The 22,874-nt window shown below is 44.4% G+C and overlaps 3 protein-coding genes across 3 annotated transcripts; all 3 read left to right on the forward strand.

Annotated features, from left to right (window-relative positions):
* The first annotated feature begins 219 nt into the window (after positions 1-219).
* Positions 220-648, forward strand: LOC124698900. Its single transcript, XM_047231296.1, has one exon. It carries the CDS (start codon positions 220-222, stop codon positions 646-648), a length of 429 nt encoding a protein of 142 aa, XP_047087252.1.
* Positions 649-4,946: 4,298 nt separating this feature from the next.
* Positions 4,947-6,349, forward strand: LOC124696012. The gene has a single exon (XM_047228805.1). The coding sequence runs from the start codon at positions 4,947-4,949 to the stop codon at positions 6,189-6,191; it is 1,245 nt and encodes a 414-aa protein (XP_047084761.1). The 3' UTR covers positions 6,192-6,349.
* Positions 6,350-12,717: 6,368 nt separating this feature from the next.
* Positions 12,718-21,272, forward strand: LOC124702944 (aarF domain-containing protein kinase 1-like). Its single transcript, XM_047235123.1, has 16 exons — positions 12,718-12,867; positions 12,936-13,019; positions 13,527-13,667; positions 13,745-13,815; positions 14,742-14,835; positions 15,752-15,829; positions 16,769-16,835; positions 17,316-17,401; positions 17,602-17,652; positions 18,003-18,050; positions 18,629-18,749; positions 19,084-19,264; positions 20,352-20,489; positions 20,588-20,700; positions 20,803-20,871; positions 20,975-21,272. Exons 1-16 carry the CDS (start codon positions 12,718-12,720, stop codon positions 21,082-21,084), a joined length of 1,602 nt encoding a protein of 533 aa, XP_047091079.1. The 3' UTR covers positions 21,085-21,272.
* Positions 21,273-22,874: the final 1,602 nt, after the last annotated feature.

Here is a 22,874-nt window from a genome sequence, read left to right on the forward strand (position 1 = left end):
GAGGAGAGCCGCCGGTCTCACTGGGTTGGCGCGCACACAAAATGAATCGATGGTACAGGCTCTTAGAATCAAGCTCTAGTAGCATGCAGGCTGCAACACCTATATAAAGCTGCACCATCTGCACATATCGTATCACTCACAACAAGCTCACCTGTACCATCACACAACCAACACCTATCTGTTGTTGCAAGCAGTTCAGATCCAGTCAGTGGTGCTGAAATGGCGTCCCAACTGGTCGAGAGCCACCGTGCCGGCGCGGAGGTCGTGAAGGGGGACGAGGCTTGCAAGAAGAGATCCATCGAGTTCCTGGAAGAGCTCGGGCTCCCGAAGGGCCTCTTCCCGCTGCAGGACATGGAGGAGTTTGGGTACAACCGCGAGAGCGGGTTCGCGTGGATACTCCAGAAGAAGAAGAAAGAGCACACTTTCAAGAAGATCAAGCAGACTGTCTCCTACGCCACAGAGGTGACCGCCTTCGTCGAAAAGGGAAAGATCAAGAAGGTCACCGGGATCAAGACCAAGGAGCTGTTCCTGTGGCTCAGTCTGGTCGAGGTCTATGTTGACGAGTCCTGTGCTGACAAGGTCACCTTCAAGACTGGTACCGGTCTGTCTGACACCTTCGATGCGGCGGCGTTCGAGATCGGAGAATAGGGAGCATGGCGATCGGGCGCCACATAAAGACTGCCGTAGTCTGTCAGTATAATAAAACTAGCCTTGTTGTACCTTTCAGTTTGTAAGCCTTCGGCAATGAAATGAATAATTGCACTTATTAGTTGTTGTTACTGCTGTCTAAATCGTTCAGATCACACTCAATTTCTCGTTACTGTCACTATCTTTGTGTGAGAACAATGGACTTGTCGACAAATATAATGTAGGGCTCTGAAGTGCAATATGAACCATGAAATGAAATGCACAACAGAATACGATGATTCTCAGTATCTGAATATCACGGCGTCCCCAGTTTCCCTGTCATTCTGACTTGAAAAAACTTCAAACTACCTTCTACTATGTGGTATTATTTTGTATACATTATTTATTTGAACAAAAGAAGACTACATGTATAGTATCATGATAGTGTAATGGTGCTATAAAAAAACGCGACCACTTAATACGTTGGTTGTTGTTAACTGTGTACTCTGTCAAAAAGAAGAAAATATGCACAGGTATTCAGATGCAAATACTGTTGTACTAGTAAATCATTAGATTTCTGCAAACCTGTCCTCCCTAGTTGTTTCCAGAGTGTGCTGCGTGACTGCGTGTTGGTGTCGTGTTTCTGCGACTTTGAAGACTTACTAAAATAAAATCATTAGAAAACACTACAACACATTACTGATACTCCATTCGGTTTAAAATAATTGGCAAAAATGGATATATCTAGACCTTTTTTTTGAGAAACACAGTACAAACACAGACGCTCACATACACGTGCATACACTCACCCTATGAACGCACACACGCACACCCCTACCCCTATGAGCACCTCCGGAAGACTGAGCCGGCGGATTGGATCTTGAAATTGACGAAGTCACCACAGGCGCCTCGCTGTCGACGGGAACGTCGCCTCCTACTGAATGAATATTCCGCCTTATGAGACACACAGATGTCAAACCTGGGGTTTGAACTCTGGTGGGCTGGGGGTACAACCACCCTCCTAACCATCCAACCTCAGGTTGGTTCTCGATATATCTAGACCTGTTTTAGTGTGCAGATACATCTATTATTAGCCGATTATTTTGAACCGAAAGGAGTACTAAAGTTTTACGATTTTATTAAGAAAAATATCAAGTTCAATTCACCTTTTTTTAAGGAGAACAAACTGCCGATCCGAGAAAAGGAGAACACAAAATTATTTCTTATACAGTACCATAAATAACATGGCAATTTCATTCAAGCCAAAATTTAGGTTCGTGAAATGATAATTTCTCAGTCCATTTAGTTGTACAGCATAAGCATGCTCCACATTTTTTGTGCAACTTTAGGCCCAAAATGACATTTCTAAACTTGAGTTCCATGTGATTTTTAAGTGTACAACTCCTCAATCTATTGTTGCCACTGCATTCCTCGCATCACTTTTCCAAGGCAACGCCAGGAGGGCCTAACCCTAGCCGCCAAGAGCACGCCCTGCCACCGGTGTTGGCCATCGTGGCGGCAACCCCAACGCCTAAGGTGTTGGGATAGAAGGTGTGGAGGCTTTCGTGGGGCTGATGGCGCGATTTCGACAGAGGGATCCGAGCATGGTAGCTGGGGCGGCGTCGCTGGCCAGGCGGTCATAGCCTTCCCCACTAGTCACTATCACATGCAGGGGCTAACCATGATGGGCGGGTCGGAGGCACCGGATTGTGGGTCTAGGAACCAGCCCAAATCCTTAGTCCGCAAGGCGTCTTGTTGTATGGCGGTGCGGTTGGCGACTGCACGAAGCTGATGTGTGTGACTATGTGGCGATCCAGCCGGGTGCGAGCCAGGGAGGTGTTGTTATCGGTGAAAATCGAGCTCCAACTTCGGTCATGGTTGGCGATGACAACATTTATGCATCATTACCATGATGAAGGTATCATCAATGTAGTCATCATCTCCTCGCTCTGCTGCTACTGGGGAAACCCTAGATCTTAGACTCCTGGATCGTACGATGGATGCGCTATCGTTGTCGGTATCCCCCCCCCCCCCCGAGAGCATCGTTTTGGAGCAGATGCTTGTTGGAGGCTCTGGAGCAGTGTGCCATCTACTGTGTCAACCATGGCGGATCTTAGTGTCGTGGTGCAGCAGGGTCTTAACGATGAAAGCGTGATGACGGACGTGCACATGGCGATGGTGTTGTTTGGAATCATGATTAGGTCAGCAGCAGGGCTGGCAAGGTCAATGCGTTGAACCTTGTCCTGAAGATGGGCTCGCGGAAGAACGGCGACGACGACTTCTAGAGTGTGTGCATGCGATGCGCGCTAAGTGCTAGTTGGACCAGTTGTGCTCCTGGTTCGCCGTTGAGCAGTTTGGTGAGGCTTCTAGCTTTAGATGATACCGTAGGCGTGAGATCAGAACACATGTGTCCACCCCCTTTATCAATCTTGTAGATGTGCCAATAGTTGTCGCCGAGATAATGGCATCGGATCGATCTTTATATTCTCCTTGACAAATTTTATTAAATAATATATATAATAAACTAGCTTGTGTGCCTCATCTCAACGTCCATTTAGAAAAAACTCAATCTATCCTTACATAAAAGATCAATGTTGAAGAGAGTCAACCAAGGGCAGTCACATGATCTGCTAAATAGGAGTGCGAAATTCGGTAACATAGTTTGTCTTTTTTTAACACAGTAGACCTCGCCGCTGTATTAATTTGGAAAAGGAAGTACACAGCAAATTACATCTGGACCCAATACATAAAGGAAATACGATACATGTCCCTTCCGTTGTCAAGCTAAGTCAAATCCAAAAAAAATAGGGGAAAAATGGTAGTAATATGTTTGTACTTACAAGTGTGAGTGTGCATGTTTCCGTCGTCCATTTTGCTTTGAGATTCATATAGAAAAAGAGAAAGCTACTTTTCCACCTATCAAGGCAAGCGAGAATATCTAAAAATAAATGGACAGTGAAGAAAACACCCACATATGTGTATATAAAATCCATTCTAGGAAAAAGGATGCCAAATTTGGCGGAGGAATGAAGAGAAAAAATATCTCCATCTTATCGATTGGGAATGGAGTGAAAGTGGAGATGCGTGCCATAATGGTATATTTTTTGCGGTTGGGAAAGATATAGATTTTATGCCGATTTTGGACAGTTTCCGTGCGCACTAGATAACGGATTTGGAAATGGCCACACTACACTCAACAAGTAAATTTATCGCGGTAGCATTTATTTATGATGTTAGTACTGAGCAAATATTTTGTGGAGAGGATAAGTGGAGTTACCTTGTGGTAACTCAAGATCTTTGGTATTTGCGCTTACAGGACAAGTGGAGTTACAGTGTTCTAATATCTGAACGTTCGATGTTTGGTATTTGCGCTTAGAGATTATAATTTAGGTTCAGCTTAATAATGGGTTAGGGCATGGATATTTGATGAAGATGAGTGCGGTCATTTCTAACAATAACTCACTTTCGGTTGCCCCATCACCATATTCTTCACCGGATCCGGCTGCTCCGTCCCCATAAACACAAGTACCGCCGCCGTCCGCGGCCAGCGGCACTCCCAAGCCGCCTTGCCCTCCTCAAATCACCACCTCCTCTAGCCGGCCCGACCACCCCTCTAAGCCTCCCCCCCCCCCCCCACCCCTCTTTCTCCAATGTCGGGCCCTAACCCTAAGGCGCGCACCCCTGAACCCTAAGGCAAGGGCTCACAGCCGGCTTCGGCTCAGTGTAGCGGTGGCTAAAAATGCGGGAAAACTGGATGAGGGTGCGTCGTGGGGAGAAAGAGAGGAAGAAAGAGGCTGGAAAGAGGAGAGGCACACACCACACTCCTTCATGGGTGGACCTCACATGAAAGAACAATTATAAATTTTTCAATGGTTATAGAATTTAGGCGGTCTACCATGAGTTGAAAAGCATTCTTAAATGTGGTTATATATTTTTTTTTTGAAAAGTTAAATGTGGTTATAGAGTTTGGCCAGTCAATGTTAAGCTGAAAAGTATTCTGAAATGGAGATAGTTTTAGCCGTGATATTCGTGCCTACAACACACCCGGGCAACCCACGAAAAAAAAAAAGTTCAGGCAACCTATAACTTGTCCTAAAAATGACAGTGGACTACAATAGCCAGCAACCTCACGACCAGGTGAGCAAGGGGAAACCCGAAGAAGCTGAGACCCAAAGCAAAGCTCGCAAACTTGGTGGAAGAGATGCTCACCTTCCCAAGGCGGCGAGCCCAGGCGCCGCCCTTGCCTCCGCCTGCCACCTCAGGTCAAACCCATCTCTTCCTATTTGCAACCCTCGCGCGCAGGCAAGGTGCTCGATGAAATGCCTCTTAACATGCCAAGATTTGACGCAGTGCGCGAACCGCAGCGGCGGTCGTGGGCGGACGTCCCGGCGGATATCCTAGGGATCGTGGTCGGCCGCCTCCCTTGCGTCGAGGACCGCGCGAGGCTGCGCTCCGTCTGCAGCGCCTGGCGCGCGGCGGCGCGCCGCCACCGACCGCCGCCGCTCCCCCTGCTCGTGCACTCCAACTTCGCCTTCTCCAGCTTCTCCCCCGACGGGGCCATGACGGGCACGCGTCGCATCCCGGTGCCCAAGGAGGTGGCGGCTCTCGGCGTCCGTTGCGTGGGCTCGTTCGAGGGATGGCTCGCCGGCGTGCGGCCCAACCAAGGTCGCTACTTCGGTGATGGCAAGTGCTTCTTGATGAATGCTTTCTCCCGGGATGTCGTCCATCTCCCACCTCCTTCTGCATCTTCTCACTTCGTTGATGCCTACACAAGATCTCTCCCCATCATCAGCGGCTCTGGTGTGGTTGAGTGCACAATCAGCGCCGCACAGTACGTGATGTCATTCTGCAAGGTGATCTTGTCAGCTTCTCCTGATTCTGGGTCCAAATGTATTGCCGCTGCCATCTCTGTGCATAGGAACGGAGCTAAGCTAGCTCTCTGGCGGCCTGGGATGACGTCGTGGTGCGTGTGCCTTGGTGGCTGCATCAGCAAGTTCAGTGACATTACCTTCTTCCAGGGGAAGCTTTACATGCTCAGCAAGCTCACCACAAACCTCTATGCCTTTGAGCTAACTGATGATGACTGTGGGCTAATGGTGTCTCGTGTTGAGCGTTGTGTGGCCCAGCTGCCTGAGGTCAAGGATAGCTACGGACAGAGGTGGAACTTGGTAGAATGGCATGGAAAATTACTGCTTGTCGCCAGATACTTGGGTGGCGGTGAAGGCTGGCACAACATTTGTAAGGTTGCAGTATATATAGTGGACTCAAGCACGAAACCTTTTCGATTTACTGAGATCAACACCTTGGATGGCGACTGTATCTTCATCAGCCCGTGCAGCACCAAATCATTTCATGCTTGGGAGTATGACTGCGTGGAAGGCGAAGTTATCTACTTCATCGATGGCTACCTCTACCCTGCTAAAAATGGCCCTCCATTTGATAAGTTCATGTACAACTTGAGAGATGGTACACTGTCATCTTTTGCTACAGACATATCAGAGTACAACTTCCGGGCACCAGATGGCAAGCTGATGAGTCCAACATGGTTGTTTCCTTCTGAATGAATTGATGTACACCAATTCTGATGTTAATAAGTCTTGAGTGTATCGGAATCCCTAATGCTGCCTGGCATGAGGACCGTGGTGTTTGCTTTTCAAGAACTGGAAAAAAAGCACATGCTGCTGTCTAATTTATGAACTCATATGATGTTTGCCAACTTAGACTATTTTTGGTAGTACATTACTCTCTTTTCAAATTGCTATGAGTTGGTTCACATTCTTGGGAATCATTACTTAAGCAAGCAGTGGCTTCATATTAACTGGACTGTAGTAGTTTTGCAATGCATCTTTAACAGTTTCTCTTGTTGCAGTTATGTGGTTGCACTTTTGGTTATTTCTGCCAGCGGGACTATGGTGAATCATTAGTGGTCAATATATCTAGTGGAATGCACCAAGCTTTCTTCTTTTGTGAATAGTCTGCAACCTCAATTTGATGATGACCAGATGAAAGATGTTAAATTTGATTGAATCTGTGGAACTGCTGCTCCCTTCCTTATTGATGCACGGTATCATGTTTGGTGCATGATCTTGCCACATGGCATTTTTGTGACCGGCATACTTGAAGTTAGTGCCACCCTTGTCTTAGTGATGAGCACGTGGAAATAGTTCATGTCATTGTTACTCTTTCTGAGGATCATGGCCTGATTCTAAACGATCAAATGATGACTGGTTGAATTGCAATAGTGCTATGCTGTTGAGACTGGACTCAAACCTGATGATCAATGGGAGCACGCACTATATCCTTTCTACAAACCAATCAATTTATGTCGCCATGAGGTGGCAATGAGGGAAGTTTTAGAAGATTTCCAACGTTCAGAGAATGGTGGAGATTTACAGTAGCAGAGAAGGGCGCGGGAAGCCACAACGGTCTTGCAATCTGAGTTGGCTAAACAGAAGGGATTTGGTCCGATGATGTCACTGCCACATTGGCAATTTGGCATGTTTGTGGGGTCAGGGTGTCAGTGGGCCGATTCGAACCCCATGGAATTTCGCGGCTTCCTCAAGCTAACCAGCGCCATATATTCTACGAAATCCTCACAATCTTGGATTCTTGGACGAGTCCCCATTCCCCAATACCATCCCCTCCCTCCAATTCCGTTCCCAAACGGCCGATTCTTGAAGCTTCCAGAAGGGGGAGCGGATCTTGAGCGCGCCTTCCCCAAAGACGGCCATGGCTACCAGAGCGCGCGCCGCCCCAGGTGAACTCATCTCCCTCCCTCCCCTCCTCTCTTCGTATCCCCGGCGGTGCTCTCCGCGGTGGTTGCGTTTCTTGCGTTCTTGGTCCTCGGTAAAATGCCGCTTTTCTAAACCGTTTCCGTTTGCGCTTGCAGGGGCATCGCTGTGGTCGGAATTGCCCCCGGAGATCATCGGCGCCGTGCTCTGCAGGATACCCTCCGCCGTCGATCGCGTCAGGTTCCGCTCCGTGTGCCGCTCATGGCTCGCCGCCGCGCGGTGCTACCCGCCGACCGTACCGCCGCTCCCTCTGATTCTTTGTCCGGGGTTCGCGCTCGCCAGCCCCTCGTTCACGGACGGCAAAGACGCCTTGGTCACCGCCGCTCACCGCCTCCCACTTCTTGGCACGCCGCTCGAGAGGGACCCCTACTTCGGCGATTGTGTCGGCTCTTTTCAAGACTGGCTCGTTTGCACCAGGCTCTACTGGCGCACGCCGCCCTGTCCCTGGACCGGTGCCGATGGTGAGTGTTTCTTGGTGAACCCTTTCTCCAGCGAGACCATCCATCTGCCCAGGCCTTGTGCTGCCCATTCATGCGGCAAGATTCAGAGCTCTGTTCCTCTCTGTAATGGCGAGGGCGAGGTCATCTGCACTATACATGCGCCTGAATATGCAATGGCACTGGTCAAAGTAGTTCTCTCCGCGCCACCTGACACTGGCCCCAGCTCCTGCACCGAGAAAAAACTGGGTTCCACTTGCATCGCCGCTGCAATCTCCCGGAGAAACGGAGAATATAAGCTTGCCTTCTGCAGGCCAGAAATGCAATCATGGTGCATATGCGAGGGCAACTGCATCAAGAGCTGCGTTGACATTGAGTTCTACCAGGGGAAGCTCTACATTGTGGACATCAGCAGCGGAGATCTCTTTGCCTTTGAGTTCGAGGCACCTCCTGATCGCTCCTTTCCAGTTGTATCCCGCGCCGAGCACTGTCTGATAGAGAAGCTGCCCTTAATGGATGGCAGTGACCGCCGAAAATACAATATTGTGCAGTCTCATGGAAAGCTATTGCTGGTTGCCAGATACTTCACAGGAAGCTGGGATCAATTCACTGGAGTTAGAGTCTATGAATTGGACTTCAGTTCAGATCCATGGAGATGGGTAGAAATGAAGGGCTTGGGCGGCGACAGTATTCTTATCAGCTCATCCTGCAGCAACTCATTCCCTGCCTCTCGGACTCGGTATCATCAGATTGATCATGACCGCATCTATTTTCTTGATCCCTTTTGCCCCAATTTCTCCCACGAGGTGCCGGGAAACTATTCCTATCGTTCTCAAGTGTACAGCATTAGAGATGGAACGATCTATCCATTTCTTATTGATACAGGACCAATGAAAGGTGTTCCGGGGCATCCCGTGTGGTTCTGCCCTTCTCAGTGAGATGCTACACCACAAACGCAAACATATCAAGCTTTCTGAATCAGAAAAGATTGGTCCTGGAGATCATGTGGTCTTCGAAGTGGACCCTTAATAAGAAGCACAAGTTGCACAGCTCCAGTTGTTTCTGTGCGAATAATGCTGCAGAAGTAGTGTAATTTTCTCTAACCTTTTTTTTCGCGGGTAACTTTCTGTAACCTGGAATGTTCTGCATACGTTCTTCTGCACTCTGTGCAGTAAACCATTAACCTTTTTCCCAGCCAGATGTCTGGATATGTGCAGTACAACTTGTCAAGATGTACATACTTTCGTATTGCTAGTACCATACAAGAACTTCCATGTTCCATCTGTTCTACTTTTGAAATGCAGTCGTCTACTGTTGTATCCATTACTGTCAGATTCTATATTGCCTTTTCCGTTACGCACTGGAATCTGGGTCTGCTTATTTCGGATAGTTCTGCTACCGTTCTCTGATTCTTGTTGCCATATTGCTATCTGAATGGATACATAAATTTCATTAATTTTATGCATCATGTTATGTTGACACTTTGCAATAAAAATACTCGTGCAAATTGGGCCAATTAATTTAGGCTGGAGGGAGTATGACTTTTCGAAGTTTTGGAAAGTCCATGAAATAACCTTCATCTTCAGTGCCAGATTTTTTTTGGATTATAGGCACCAAAGTCGTAGGTTTGGTTGCTCACCTATAAGGTTTTTGCACGTCCGGAGTAGTAGACCGTGTTGTTTTCGTTTGAAGCAAATCAAAAAATCAACTTCAACATTCTATAAAATATAAGATGTATAAAGATGTGAAGAAAAATAAAAATACATAATTAAGAAGCAAATCACGTCCGGAGTAGTAGACCGTGTTGTTTTCGTTTGAAGCAAATCACAAAATCAACTTCAACATTCTATAAAATATAAGATGTATAAAGATGTGAAGAAAAATAGAAATACATAATTAAGAAAAACATAAATATTCCAATGAAGGCAGTAAGATTTAAAAAATGCATAATAATTGTTAATGTTTTGGAAAACAATGTGATTCAATTAAATATATAACCAAATTTCCCTTATTTTTTACTGAATATAATTTAATTCATATTTTTCAGTATGCTTTATAGGGTATTCTTGATTCTCTAAATTTCTTGTTTTTTCTTCATATTTTTCTTCACTTTCTTGTAACGTCCATATTGATTTTTTTTTCCTTTATTTTACATTATCCTCAAATATCGAGTCTTTTAATGTACTTTTATTATTAATACAAACTTTCTAAACTAATATCCTCTCTATTCCCTGGTGTATCCATCCAAATGTCGCCGTCAAAATCTCTTTCCATAGACTAGCAAGTAGCGAGTAAATGCTAAGGACTTTCACGCTTAAGTAATCATACTATTTGGTATTAGGGTTGTGGAATCAATGTTAAATTCTTGCAACCAAGGAAAGATAAAATATTTATTTATACTAGTATACCAGGATTTTCTTTATAATTCTTATGCTACCTCTGTCCATAAACGAATATCGCAATTTTTTAAAATTTAAATGTATCTAGACAATCTTTAGTCTATAGATACATCCAAATTTATATAAAACTCCGACATCCTTTTATGAAGGACCTCCATGATCCGGTCGTGCATGAAGAGCCTGCGGGGAGGCAAATGTACAGCATGTTCTCTCTCGTGTCGCTCCCGCAAGCGACCGGGAGAAACCCTAGTGCCGCCGGCTCCGCTCGTCCCTCCATGCTCCCTACTCGCCGCCGCCAGAGGGTGCGACCAGATGAAGCCTGACCGACGTTGGTGGCGGTGGGGATCCCTCACCCCTCATGCAGCAGGTTCTCGTGTGGGCCGGCGCAACCGCTTTGGGGCACTCCTAGGTGCGGGATGGAGTGGCGCTTCCAAGACCGACCTAGTCATCAACTCCGGCTGTGTCTTTGTGTCGTCGGCGCCTTCCCGTGGCTTCATGAAGGGCGCATTCGCCCCCCTTCTTCGCCAGCGCCTTTTCTGATGGCCTGGCTACCGCCTTGTCGGTTTCCTTCTTGGGGTTTCTCGGCAGCATATCTAGAAGTGGCGGCAGCGGTTTGGGTAGGAGAGATCAGCGGCGGGAGAGGGGAAAAAAGAAGCGACATGACGGAGGGAAGTGGCATGATAAATGGAATTTCATTGCACGGATGACATGGCTGGCCCACCACTAGCCGTGTCGCTCCGCGCTGCGGTTCGGCGCCCCCACGATGTTCCCTATGTAGCAGGGATGGCCTCGTGCGCTGAACAACATATTAGGCCACGCCGGATTGAAAAGGACTTTGGGGCGCACGACTGAAAACGGTTAAACATCCGACATGCTCCAAGTCTCTTTGGAGGAGGGTTTGGGGGACACAACTAAAGATTTTTTAAAATCTCTTTTAGCCGGAATATGAATATTTGGTGCAACCATTTGGCAACTGTAGCACTGGATATGGCCAGCTGATTCGGTTAACGGTCTGATAGATGATTAGGATGTTTTTTTAATCATGTAAAAAAACATGTTTTTTAAAGATGAGAACATGTTGATGCAAGGCGTGAGTGTTATTTCAGCTTTTTAGATTGCTTATCTATGTAATCCATGGTTCGTAATTATTGTTGGGTGTAGCGTTTTGTTAAAGCTTCTTAATGTTTGCACAATTTTTTTTTAAAGGTCGTATGCAGTTTTCTTTACGGTAAGGTCGTATGCAGTTAATTGATGGAGCGGGTGAGCTTTTCCTTTTTACAAGTGCATCTCCAACGGAGCGACAGACGCCTAAAAGTGGTCGCGCGTCCGTTTTCGTCGCCCCACGGATATATTTTGGCCGGATGTCCGTTTGCGTCTAGGTGTGCTTCCAGCGGGACGATCCATTTTTTGTTTTGCAAAATATTTAAAAAGTATAATGTACTAGTACAAACTATACAAACTACAGTTGTAGAAGCCTAGACTACTTGCTGCCCGATAACCCGGCCACGTCGTTGCGTCCCTCCCTCGTCTGCTTCTTCGCCGCCTGCCGTGCGGCCGCTAGAGCTCGGTGCACCGCTGCATCCTCTAGCAGGCACCGTCACAGCGTCTCGTCCGCGACATCCTCGGCATTCTTGAGCGTCTCGAAGGAGTCGACTAACGCCCTCTGCGTCACCGTCTTCTCCTCCGGTGTAGGCGCATCAGGGTCATCAGAAGACCATGAGATGTCGGAGTCGTCGTCCTCTGTGATGGCTGCCACCCTACGACGTTCCATCTCGGTGTCGAACGCCGCGTGGACCGTCCGCTCCTCCTCGGCTTCCTTCTCCGCGTCAGCCAGGAACTTGGCGTCCCTGACCGGGTCGAGGAGGTCGTCGGTGCTGTCATCGTCGTCGAACTCCTCGTCGGAGCTCGAGGCCGGGGGAGGTGGAGGCACGGCAGCCTGGCCATGGCCGATGTTGCTCATGGTGGAAAAGGTGGAGGTTGAACGGCAGCGGCGCTACGGTGGAGGTTGTGCGGCGTCTAGGGTTTAGTGTGTAAGGAGATGAGATGCACGCGCCCTTGTTTATATAGGCCGGAGGCATGCGACGGCCGCGGCACGCGTGGCATCGCCATTACTTCGTGCGCAGACTGCCGAGAAGACGCATCGGGCATGGGTCACTGCGGGTCCGACGAAACATCCGCCAAACGCGATCGAACATTTTGCGTATCCACGCAGCGTCCGTAGAGACGTATCCGAGACGCATATTTGGGTTAGATTTGCGTTGCTGCGGATGGTGGAGTTACTATGCCTCGCCTGGTTGGAGTTGTTTCCTGCCCATTTTCGGCCAAGGCAAACGGTTGCTCACTTGCCCCGTTGGAGAGATATAAGACCAACTTGGTTTTATTGTGGAACCCCCCCTCTGTGGATCTGTCCTCTCCTCGCTACCGTCCCAAAAGTTTAACCATAAACCCCCACCGCTCGCCGCAATGCTCCGCCGCCGCCGTGCCCCTCTCCTCCTCGCGGCCGGGGCTGGCGTGGCCCTGGCGGCCTCGTTCGCCGCCTCCCCTTCCGCCGACGGACGCGGTGTCCCCTCCGCACTCCATGGCGTCGCCCGCTCCTCCCGCGCCATGTACACGGTTCGCGAAATGCTGCAACTCCTGTAGTGAACCCATGCTCAGTTTTGCTGATTGGTTGGTTGTTTCAGATTGGCTTCGTGGTCGTGGACTACAAGTACTCGCTGCGGGGGCTGGCTCCTGGATCCGCGGATTACCGGGTTAAGCTCTCCGAGGTATGGATTCTGCGCTGGTTGACCGTGTGCAATTTCGTTTATTGGAACGAGTAATTTGTGCTCGATGGTAGGCTACAGAGATTGATTTCTTCAATCTCTACAGAGGGACCATCGGCCTCTTGGTTGGTAAAGGAAGGTGACTTAAATGACTTTGGGGGAAAATAACATGCTGCCACTTAATTGCGCTAGATGTCCTTACCAAATGAACTGTTTGTGCCTACCTTGCGTGTTGGATTACAAATTCAAAATTATCTCTTGTGCCAGACCGCGTCATGAGTAGCCATGGGTCATTTCGAAAGTCAATACTTGTTGTCCTTTGATTTTGGACCAGCTCTCTTGACATAACTTAAGTTTTTCGTCCATGCCCTGTATTTACTACTTTCCCCTAGTACACTCTTTTTTTGGAAACCAAAGCATAATATATGATGCTTTGATGCCTATTTGAATCTTTAGTTTCATCAGATCACATTTACCATGGCATAATATATTTTCCCTTGTCTGTTGTAGGTTCACTTGAGGTCAGCAAAGAAGCTACTTAAACTATGTGAAGTGAATAGAGGATTTTATGTAAAAGCTGGCCAGTTTGTTTCATCACTAAGACAAGTACCAAAGGAGTACGTATCAACTCTCTCCTGCCTGCAGGATCAGGTTTACTATAGCTCCTACCTTAATGTTGGTTTATGCTCATAAATATTCGTTTTTATTTACATCTTTTAATCATCTAGGCAACTCCATGCAAATTTCAAGATATCAAAATAGTGATTGAACAAACCTTCGGCAAGGATTTACATGACATGTAAGTATTGATTTTTTGTTTGTTTGTAATATTACCGTGTCGTTGCTAACCGCCAGTGCTGTGATCACTGGAAAGTGAGCTCTGATCCGGTTTTTTTTCTCAGAAAATATAATGTTGTTTTCCTTCAAATTGTCTTTTTTTTTTCTAAACCTTCACATTGTCGTTCCCTGGTCTAAACAATGATAATACAAGCTCGACAGCTCGTATATGTATTATGTAAACCTGAAAATATGCTGATGTGGAAAGGGTTTAGCATCCTTTCAATCTATGACATTATTGAATAACCCACGATGGCTAGTTGGCTACTCTTTTTTGGGCCCCTGTAGTCAAAATAGAATTGCCATTTTGTTGATTGCATGTTTGAATCTAACCATGCTGTGATCTTTACAGTTCACGTCCTACCTCTTGTCTAGTTCGTGCTGAACGATTGTTTCTAGCTTCTGTACTATCATAGTTCATTGTCAGGATTCTTAGATGGATAGGTTGCCTAGTGTTTACATTAGCGCTAGTATAGTTCACGTACTACCTCTTGTCCAGTTTGTGCTGAACGATCGTTTCTAGCTTCTGTACTATCATAATTCATTGTCAGGATTCATGGACGGATAGGTTGCCTAGTGTTTATATTAGCGTTAGTATCTCCTTGTCTTGCATACTGAATTTAAATTACACTCTAAGCCAAATTTGCTCGTGCTCGAACTGGTGGTGATGAGTCTAGAGAACTATCCATACTAACTAGATTAGTCTTTTAGGATAAGCTTGTGCACTCGTATAAGCTACATATCTCCGGGACTACAATAGCAGCTGAGAGATCGTGTCAATTTTACCAGCTCTAGCTCATACTTCTACTGGACATATTATGTTTATTTGACACTTTTTATTCTTATAGTCGTACAACATATGCTTAAAATTTAATATGTGAGTACCAGATTCCCGGATTTTGATGAACATCCGATTGCTGCTGCATCAATTGCTCAGGTTCATCGAGGTCGGTTGAATAATAACCAGGAAGTTGCTGTAAAGGTTAGATTACTGTTGACACTGGACCTCTTTCTTGTTCCTTTTTGCTTTTGTTTGGACTTTCAATTTTAGGTCATGCGTAGTGTATTCTCCTTTCCAATGAAGCTGTGTGTAATGCCCTGTGGCCTATATGAAACACCATTCATGTGATATGGTGAAGTATGTCCAGCTCATAGATTCAGGAGTAATAAGTAGAGAGATTCCATTTGTGCAACCTACAACCATCTAAAGTTTTTTGCTTGCAACCTGCCAAGTGTATATCCACCATCAGTTTTTCTACCTTGAAAAGGGATCTACCAAAATTAAGCGTGTGAATGAAAGTTGGAATATAAAAATGTTGTAAGATGGCCAACTATTTAACAGCTTCTTACTTTCCGCAAGAAGTGCCAGTTTAATATTGTTGTCATTTATCCAATGTTTACATGCACTAAAATTTGGGTCTTCAAATTTCTCACAAGTAATAATAATGAAATTAAGATGGGCCAAGTCAAATGGTTATACTTATACCTTAGGTCACTGTTTCTAACCTTTGCCCCCCCTGAGACTTTTATAAGCTGTTTTTTTTCATGGAAGCAGCCGAGGCCATCCAATGCTATAAACATGAATCTTTGTCATATTTCTTCTTGAGCCAAAAGACAAGCATTGCATAGTGATGTTTTGAAAAAAAAAGAGAGCTTTGATGTTGTTGGTTTTCTTATGCAGTCAGTATGAAAACATAGCATAGCTTTGTAACTGAATAAACGAAATATGTTGCAACAAATATTTGTCCTGTTTTTTAAGACATATCCTGCTATATGCCATTTAATTGATCTCAAACTAGTATAGATACTGTAAGGCCTGCATCAACCTCAAAAGTTATCTTTGTTGATTACATGTATATTCATATGTTTGAGGAATTTTATCCTAATTTGACATCTAGGTTCAGTATCCTGGGTTGGAGCAGCGAATGAAGCTAGACATAATGACTATGTCTCTCTTGTCAAAGTCTGTCTCTTTGGTACGGTACACTTACCATTGTGGTAGATTCTGGCAAAGATAATATGTTCCTACTTGGAACCCAACGTATTTAACTGGAGTAGTTTATTCACTTCTGTTTGTACACTAGTCCTGAAGAAGAGCTAGTGATGCCCACTGGCCACATTTCCTTGAGCATAGTAGTTCAATGCTGGCTTGTTAACAATCAAGGTTGTTGATGAAAAGCACAACCATTGTTAAAGTACTACTCACTGTAGCAAAAAAATTGTAATGAAAAGAGACTTAACATAGTTGTCACTCCCACTGAAGTCCTTGATTTGTGTTGACTAGCTTTATGCTAGTACTTTATTAAATGTTTCAGAGGGTAGTTGCCACAGGTTGACAACTTAAGAATTCATTGATTTGAAAGCCTGAGAAGTATCACTGTATGTTTTAAGGAGGTATGTGCGTACAAGTTTATTTTGTGGCATCGTTAATGAAAAAGTGACCAATATATTCTTCAATCTGAAGCAAGTCATTTCTTTTTAACTTATTAGCTTGATCTTCGTCTGCATTTGGTATTTTGGTGTTCTTTAACCGTCTAGCTTTCATTGGGTCCATGGTTGGACAAGTTAAAAGGAAAGGATTGGACGACTTTTTTGTTATCCATTATGACCGGATTTTATTTTCTTAGGCTCTTCTGTTTAATTCAAGTTAAATTTAATATTGAGATATAACAATGTGTTGAACTTTTTTGAATTACTTTATTAGTGTCTTGTTGGTGAAAGGAAAATTTAAGTTAAAAGGAAAGGATTGGACGACTTTTTTGTTATCCATTATGATCGGATTTTATTTTCTTAGGCTCTTCTGTTTAATTCAAGTTAAATTTAATATTGAGATATAACAATGTGTTGAACTTGTTTGAATTACTTTATTAGTGTCTTGTTGGTGAAAGGAAAATTTTGAGCCTTTCTTTTGGCAGATCTTTCCTGATTATAGGTTTGAGAAGATATTACTTGAATTTGAGAGAACCATGTCAATGGAGCTGGGTAAGTGCTTGGGCATTTCCTGTCACAGTATTTCTGTGTGATTTTATCTGATATCTGTTTAAATCATTTTCATTGTTTTTTTTTAATTTTCAAAAAAATCATTTTCATTGTTCATTGTTCTGTGGAGGTCACTTTTGTAGCACCCTCAGATGTTGTTTATTAAAGATAGCTGTACTGTTGTCTATCCGTCATTTCTCAGACTCGTCTTAGTGAATCAAAGAACAAAAGTTTTGTGTATGTATAAATGGGCCTGCACACATGAAAAGGAAAAAAAACAGTCATGATATATATCATGACCTGCATAGTTGCATTGGCTAACTTCCTTGTAGGCTTTCTTTCAATTCTGTAACTCATGTGTGGTAGGTGAAAAGCTCCTCATCTCCCCGCATATCTCCCCATACTTTTCACATGAATCCAGTTTTGGTTTATCTGGGACCTTGTACCTATAGACATTTCAGCACGGGTGTTGTTGCTTTGCAGATTTTACCAAAGAGGCTAGTAATTCCAAGAGAACAGCAAGCTGCTTCAGAAAAAATAATGTTGTCAAAGTACCTCGCGTCTTTCAGGTATCGAGCCTATCCAACTTCGATTCCTACTATTTGTTCCATCAACTATACTGTGGAGGCACATAATAAAGAACTTATGCAAGTCGCTCTGTAGTCCATTGCTGACACAAAGCCCAGCGAGATGTTAACTTGCTGCTGCATAAGATGCTAACTGTTTAGGACTGTGTATAACAGTTTCTGACTGGTTAAAGCTATTGCAGGAACTGACAACCAAGGAGATATTGACAATGGAATTTTGTTATGGCCACAAGGTAAATGATTAGTCCCTGCAGGACTGCTTGGAATGGGCATAAAATTAGTGTGTCGGACTTTGAACTAAATACCGACGACCACACTAATTTTACACCCATTCCAAGTAGGGCCTTGGCCAAATTTTACACACTATTTTGGGGCTGCATTTACCAATCAGTTCGATCTTGTCCATTAGTCACAAATAATCCTTGAACTTACATTGAATATATGGAAAAGAGAAAATGATGGATTCAATCCAGAGATAAGAAAAGGTGGAGAGCATTACCTCTAATTGATGGAATATCTGAAGTTGCTAGCTAACGATGCAGGAATGGATTGACATAACCTTTTTTGGTACTACTGTAAACAGGTTGATGACTTGGATTTTCTAAGGAAAGCAAATATCAGTCCTACAAAGGTTATTATTTTAAGATGCATAGCTAACATGAAATGTATTATTTGTCCGAGTGATTATCTTTTGTGCACATGCATTTTATTGATTTGACAATGACTAGAAGCAATTGTCAGACACAAAAGCAACAACAACAAAAAAAGTGCCCTGACCCCATTTCGATAGTTCTCTTGTATCATCATTTTCATTTGCTACACTTTATATTTCTTACTATGAATAGATTTCACACTTGGCTACTACTGTTTAATGTCTTACCCACTACATGGTCATTGTTCAAATTAGAAAGTAATACATATTTTTGTTCTTTGGTCCATCGTATTATTGTATCTCTGTATAGTTGACACTTATTAATGACTTACAAGATTCACTATAAAATAATTATAAAATCAAGGTTACATTCCCAGAAGGATGGAGGATAATGGTTCTTATTACTATTTTCTTAAATAAAAGGTTCTTCTACCAGGGTCATATATTTCCCCACTTCACATTCATCTATTTGCCTCATTGCACATAATATAAAAACTTGTTAACTGACCTGTAATTTTGTGTGTATGTGTTTCCTTACCATTTTATGTCTCTTCCAGGTAGCTAAAGCATTAATAGAACTGTTTGGCGAAATGATATTTGTACATGGTTTTGTTCATGGTGATCCTCATCCTGGAAACATATTGGTTTCTCCTCAAGGCCAAGGGAGATTTTCGTTAGGTGTTCCTTTTACTTCGTAACATGATATTTTCTGCATGTCTATATTCGTTATGTCATGCGGGCTGAGTTTAGTAATGTAAGCCTTGCAAACATTATGTTAAGAAGCATATGTATTAGAAAGTAAATACTACTTCTGATCCAAAATTAGTTGTCGCAAGTTCAGTGAACCTAGACAGATTTAGGCAATATTTTTTTGCCTAAATCTGCGACAATTAATTTGGATTGGAGGGCGTATTTCATATTTTAAATTATTTGTCCCTATTCAGCTCTTCTTATCTGACAGAATGAACTTGAACTTATTTTGAATCGATTAAATGGTGCATTCCTTTTACAGTGTTGTTAGATCATGGAATTTATAAAGAATTGGACCCAAAGTTTAGAGTAGACTACTGTAAGCTGTGGAAAGCATTGATACTGTTGGATGCGCAAAAAATTCTGGAGTTAGGCGAACAGTTTGGTGTTGGCAAATATGCGAAGTACTTTCCTTTAATATTCACTGGAAGGACTATAGATAGGTAAACCTTTTTTCACTTGGACGATTATGCCCATATATCGTGATGTTCTGTGGACTTCTCATATCATGTGTCAAAGAACATTAGAGAACTTATTTTCAACGTTAACATGGACATTGTTATAATAATAAACTACTTTTACCAAGCCACCCAATATGCATATATATCCATACTCGGTAATTCCAGGTTGTATATATATCCATACTTGATAAGTTTGGAATTATTTCTAATAAGGTGTTGCATGCAAAAACATCAAGTTTTTTTTTTTATGAAAACCAGAAAATATAACTTAAAAATGAGCACTGGTTCATAGTGTTTGTACATCTCCATGCATTTGTTTCATATTGCTTAGTTCACGCATGCATTGCTTCGAATTTCCTAGTGCTTCATCGGTTCATCCATGCATCCATGCATTTGGTACATATTGTCTAGTACATCAGTCATGCATCAAGTAAAGCTAGATTGTTTTTTCTCGAGAAAACGCAAAAACATGCACCTTTTATATTGATAAAGCTACAAAAAAGTTATGTAAAGCCCAAGCGGGTGATAGTTGAGGGAAAACCAGAAAAGGACCCTTTAGCTTACCATTGGGCAAGAGCAGTGGCAACTAATTTCCACCTGCCATAACCCAGCTTAGTATTTATGCTATATACCATGACTATTAGTGCTTCCGTTCCATATTATTTGTCGCTGATTTGGATGTATCTAGACGCAATTTGGGTATAGATACATCCGAATCTGCGACAATTAATATGGAACGGAGGTAGTACTACATATCTAAAATTCAAGACTTGCCCTAGGAATAAGTAATAACTGGAGAAAGGAGAACCCGCGTGATGCCTTTTTAGCCCAATATAGTTGCTGACAGATTTTGCTGCATGATCTTGAGTGAGCCGCCAGTGATAACCAAGTTTTAGCTTGCAGGAGTGAACTAGACACGTCTAATTGGAATCCCATCACTTAATCATATTGTATAGATCTCAGTTGTTACAGTTTATGGGCTAGGCTCTTACGTGCTATCATTTTACTTCCTGATTAAAACTACATATATAATTCATGCATAACTGTTGCAACTTGTGATGTTCATCAGCAAATCAGCTCTTGGAACACAAATATCTGGTGAAGAGAAAATGCGTATAAAGCAGGACTTGAGTTCTCTTGGAATGGATGATATATCTTCATTTATGGAATCCTTGCCACCTGATTTTCTGGTCATACTTCGAACAGAGTAAGGCAAATCTTGATAGAGTCCATAACCATGCTACTCATTATTGTTTCTCACACTCATTATTGTTGTTTGTCATGTTATTTGTTTTCTCAATTCAGTGGACTATTGAGGTCCATTTTAGGAAATCTAGGGGCGCCACGTCATGTTCGACTTCTTGCTTATGCAAAGAGTGCCATATATGGCCTTGAGAAACATTCCATATTAGAGTCTGGTATGTCTAAGTCAATTTTATTTGCTTTTCAAAAGTAGCTGAACTCGCTACAGCTACTGCCAACATCCTAATTGATCTGATATTCCAATTTCCCTAATATAGGTTCAATCAACCATATATCTTTGCGAGTCAAAACAAACATTAGCTATCTCCATCTGAGGACACGTGTTGGTAATATATAACACCGCCGTCCACCCTACTCCCGCTTGTTGTTCCCAGTTTGTCTCATAGTACATGCTAACATGCAAACTGACCTGGAAAATCCCATTTTCAGGATTAGCAGGATTATTGGTACAATTCAATGACTGCAAGCATAAGGTCATGGACAAATTGAGATGGATTCTCTGGAGGATAAGTTTGGGCTGGTATAGACCTCTGATGTGATGTCCAGCAGTTAGATTAAGTTCGGCAAATGGCGTGCAGGAAGGTGGTCATCTGATGTCTCGAGGAACTCCTAGCTAAATTCAGGAAATTGTACAGTTAGATCGTTGGATGCTGATGCGAATATGTACATGTGAATATGCCATCCATATAGTTCATATTAATAATTTAATCTGCTACGAATTTGGGTATCTATCAGGAGTGCTTACCATGTGGCACGCTCTTGGGTAAAGTTCGCATCGGTATACACAACATGGAACTGTTAAGCATCATGTCAGGAATGTTTATGTATTATTATCTATTACTTTGTTAGTATTCAAAATAACCTCTCTTATGCAAAATTTTGCAGATTGTTTTTTATTACTCCCGCGGTTTCAAATTAGTTGACGCAGCTTTTCCAAAATGAGTGAACTATACGCACTAGATTTTGAACATTGCTGCGCTAAAATGAACTAGAAGCATCGATCTCCACTAGTGAAGTATGGAGAATCTGGAAAACTAGATGCGCGGGACATGCGAGCTGCCGCTTTGCAACCCTAAGAGCATCCCCATTCGTTTGGGCTCCCCACGCCCAAATCCGGTGAAATTTAGCGCCGGATGGATGTAGTTTTTGGCCTGGGGAGGCCCATTTTTCCAGCCGCGAGCCCATGGACGCGCACCCACCGCGTGCATAGCGACGGCGCAGTCACCGGGAAGGGCAATCATCGGAGTTCCCTCGCCGCATTGAACCGTCGCGAAGTGGACTCGGAGAGCCGAAACGACTCGTCGGGAACGGTCGAAGTGGCCTCGATGCGAGAACCGCCGTAATGGAGCACGAACTCCGCGGAAGAGCAACCGGCGCTCTCTTTCGTCGAGAGACCTACATATACGGTTTCCGACGGCCGACGCCATTCATCTGTTCTCTCGTCACCATCCTCCGTCAACCATGAGCGATATCTCTTGGCCATCGGACACCGACGGCGAGGAAGCCGCTCGGATGGCGCCATTGGTGGGATCCAGCTGCATCGTCCAGCAGCGACGATTCCCCCCGCCGGCCGGCGAGGACGAGTGGGACGACGAGGAGGAGGACGAAGAGGCCGTGGAGCAGGCCGAGGAGCGAGGCCGAGGAAGAGGCCGAGGAAGAGGAGGAGGAGCGAGGAGCGGGAGGAGGAGCGAGGAGGAGGAGGACGAAGAGGCCGATGAGGACGACGACGAGGAGGACTCAACTTCCTCCGACGAGGAGGTGACGAGCCGGAAGCGTCGCCGCGACGACGATGAGGCGGGGCCTTCTAAGAAGAAGAAGAAGTAGTTTAGTTTTAAAGTTTTTATATGTAATTTTTATGTTTATTCGAATTATATTCGAAATATATATATAATCTATCTATGTTGCACCACTTGAGAGTTCAAAGCTTTCGTTCGACGAGGGTATTGCCGTAGATCGGGAAGACGAGGGTTTTGCCGTAGATCGGGAAGACGAGGGTTTTGCCCGTAGATCGGAGGCCATTGTCGCCGACAAGTTGGGGCCACGCGCGCTTTCGTTTCGTCCGGAGTCCCCGAGCGCTCCCCGGGGGGCCGGGGATGGCGTGGGATCGCCGGATGGATTTAGGCCCAAATCCGGACGAAAACGAGGAACCGGGGGCGCGACTGGGCCGAATTACGCCGTCCGGATGGAAAAAACGCTCGCCGGGGGCCTCGTCGGGGGGACGAGTGGAGATGCTCTAAGTATGACACAGAATTTGCTGCAAGTCACCATCAAGCAAAGCACATGAGAATTGTTTTCGTGTATTCACGTTGTCTAAATAACATCAGCCGTA

Source organism: Lolium rigidum, chromosome 3, assembly GCF_022539505.1.
Source record: "Lolium rigidum isolate FL_2022 chromosome 3, APGP_CSIRO_Lrig_0.1, whole genome shotgun sequence".
Classification (NCBI taxonomy): Eukaryota; Viridiplantae; Streptophyta; class Magnoliopsida; order Poales; family Poaceae; genus Lolium; species Lolium rigidum.

Coding starts and splice junctions, on each gene's coding strand:
- LOC124698900 (XM_047231296.1), top strand. CDS start 220: ATGGCGTCCCAACTGGTCGAGAGCCACCGTGCCGGCGCGGAGGTCGTG.
- LOC124696012 (XM_047228805.1), top strand. CDS start 4,947: ATGCCTCTTAACATGCCAAGATTTGACGCAGTGCGCGAACCGCAGCGG.
- LOC124702944 (XM_047235123.1), top strand. CDS start 12,718: ATGCTCCGCCGCCGCCGTGCCCCTCTCCTCCTCGCGGCCGGGGCTGGC. Junction 15,830..16,768: donor TGTCAAAGTCTGTCTCTTTG/GTACGGTACACT, acceptor TTCTTTTGGCAG/ATCTTTCCTGATTATAGGTT. Junction 17,653..18,002: donor AATTTTGTTATGGCCACAAG/GTAAATGATTAG, acceptor TACTGTAAACAG/GTTGATGACTTGGATTTTCT.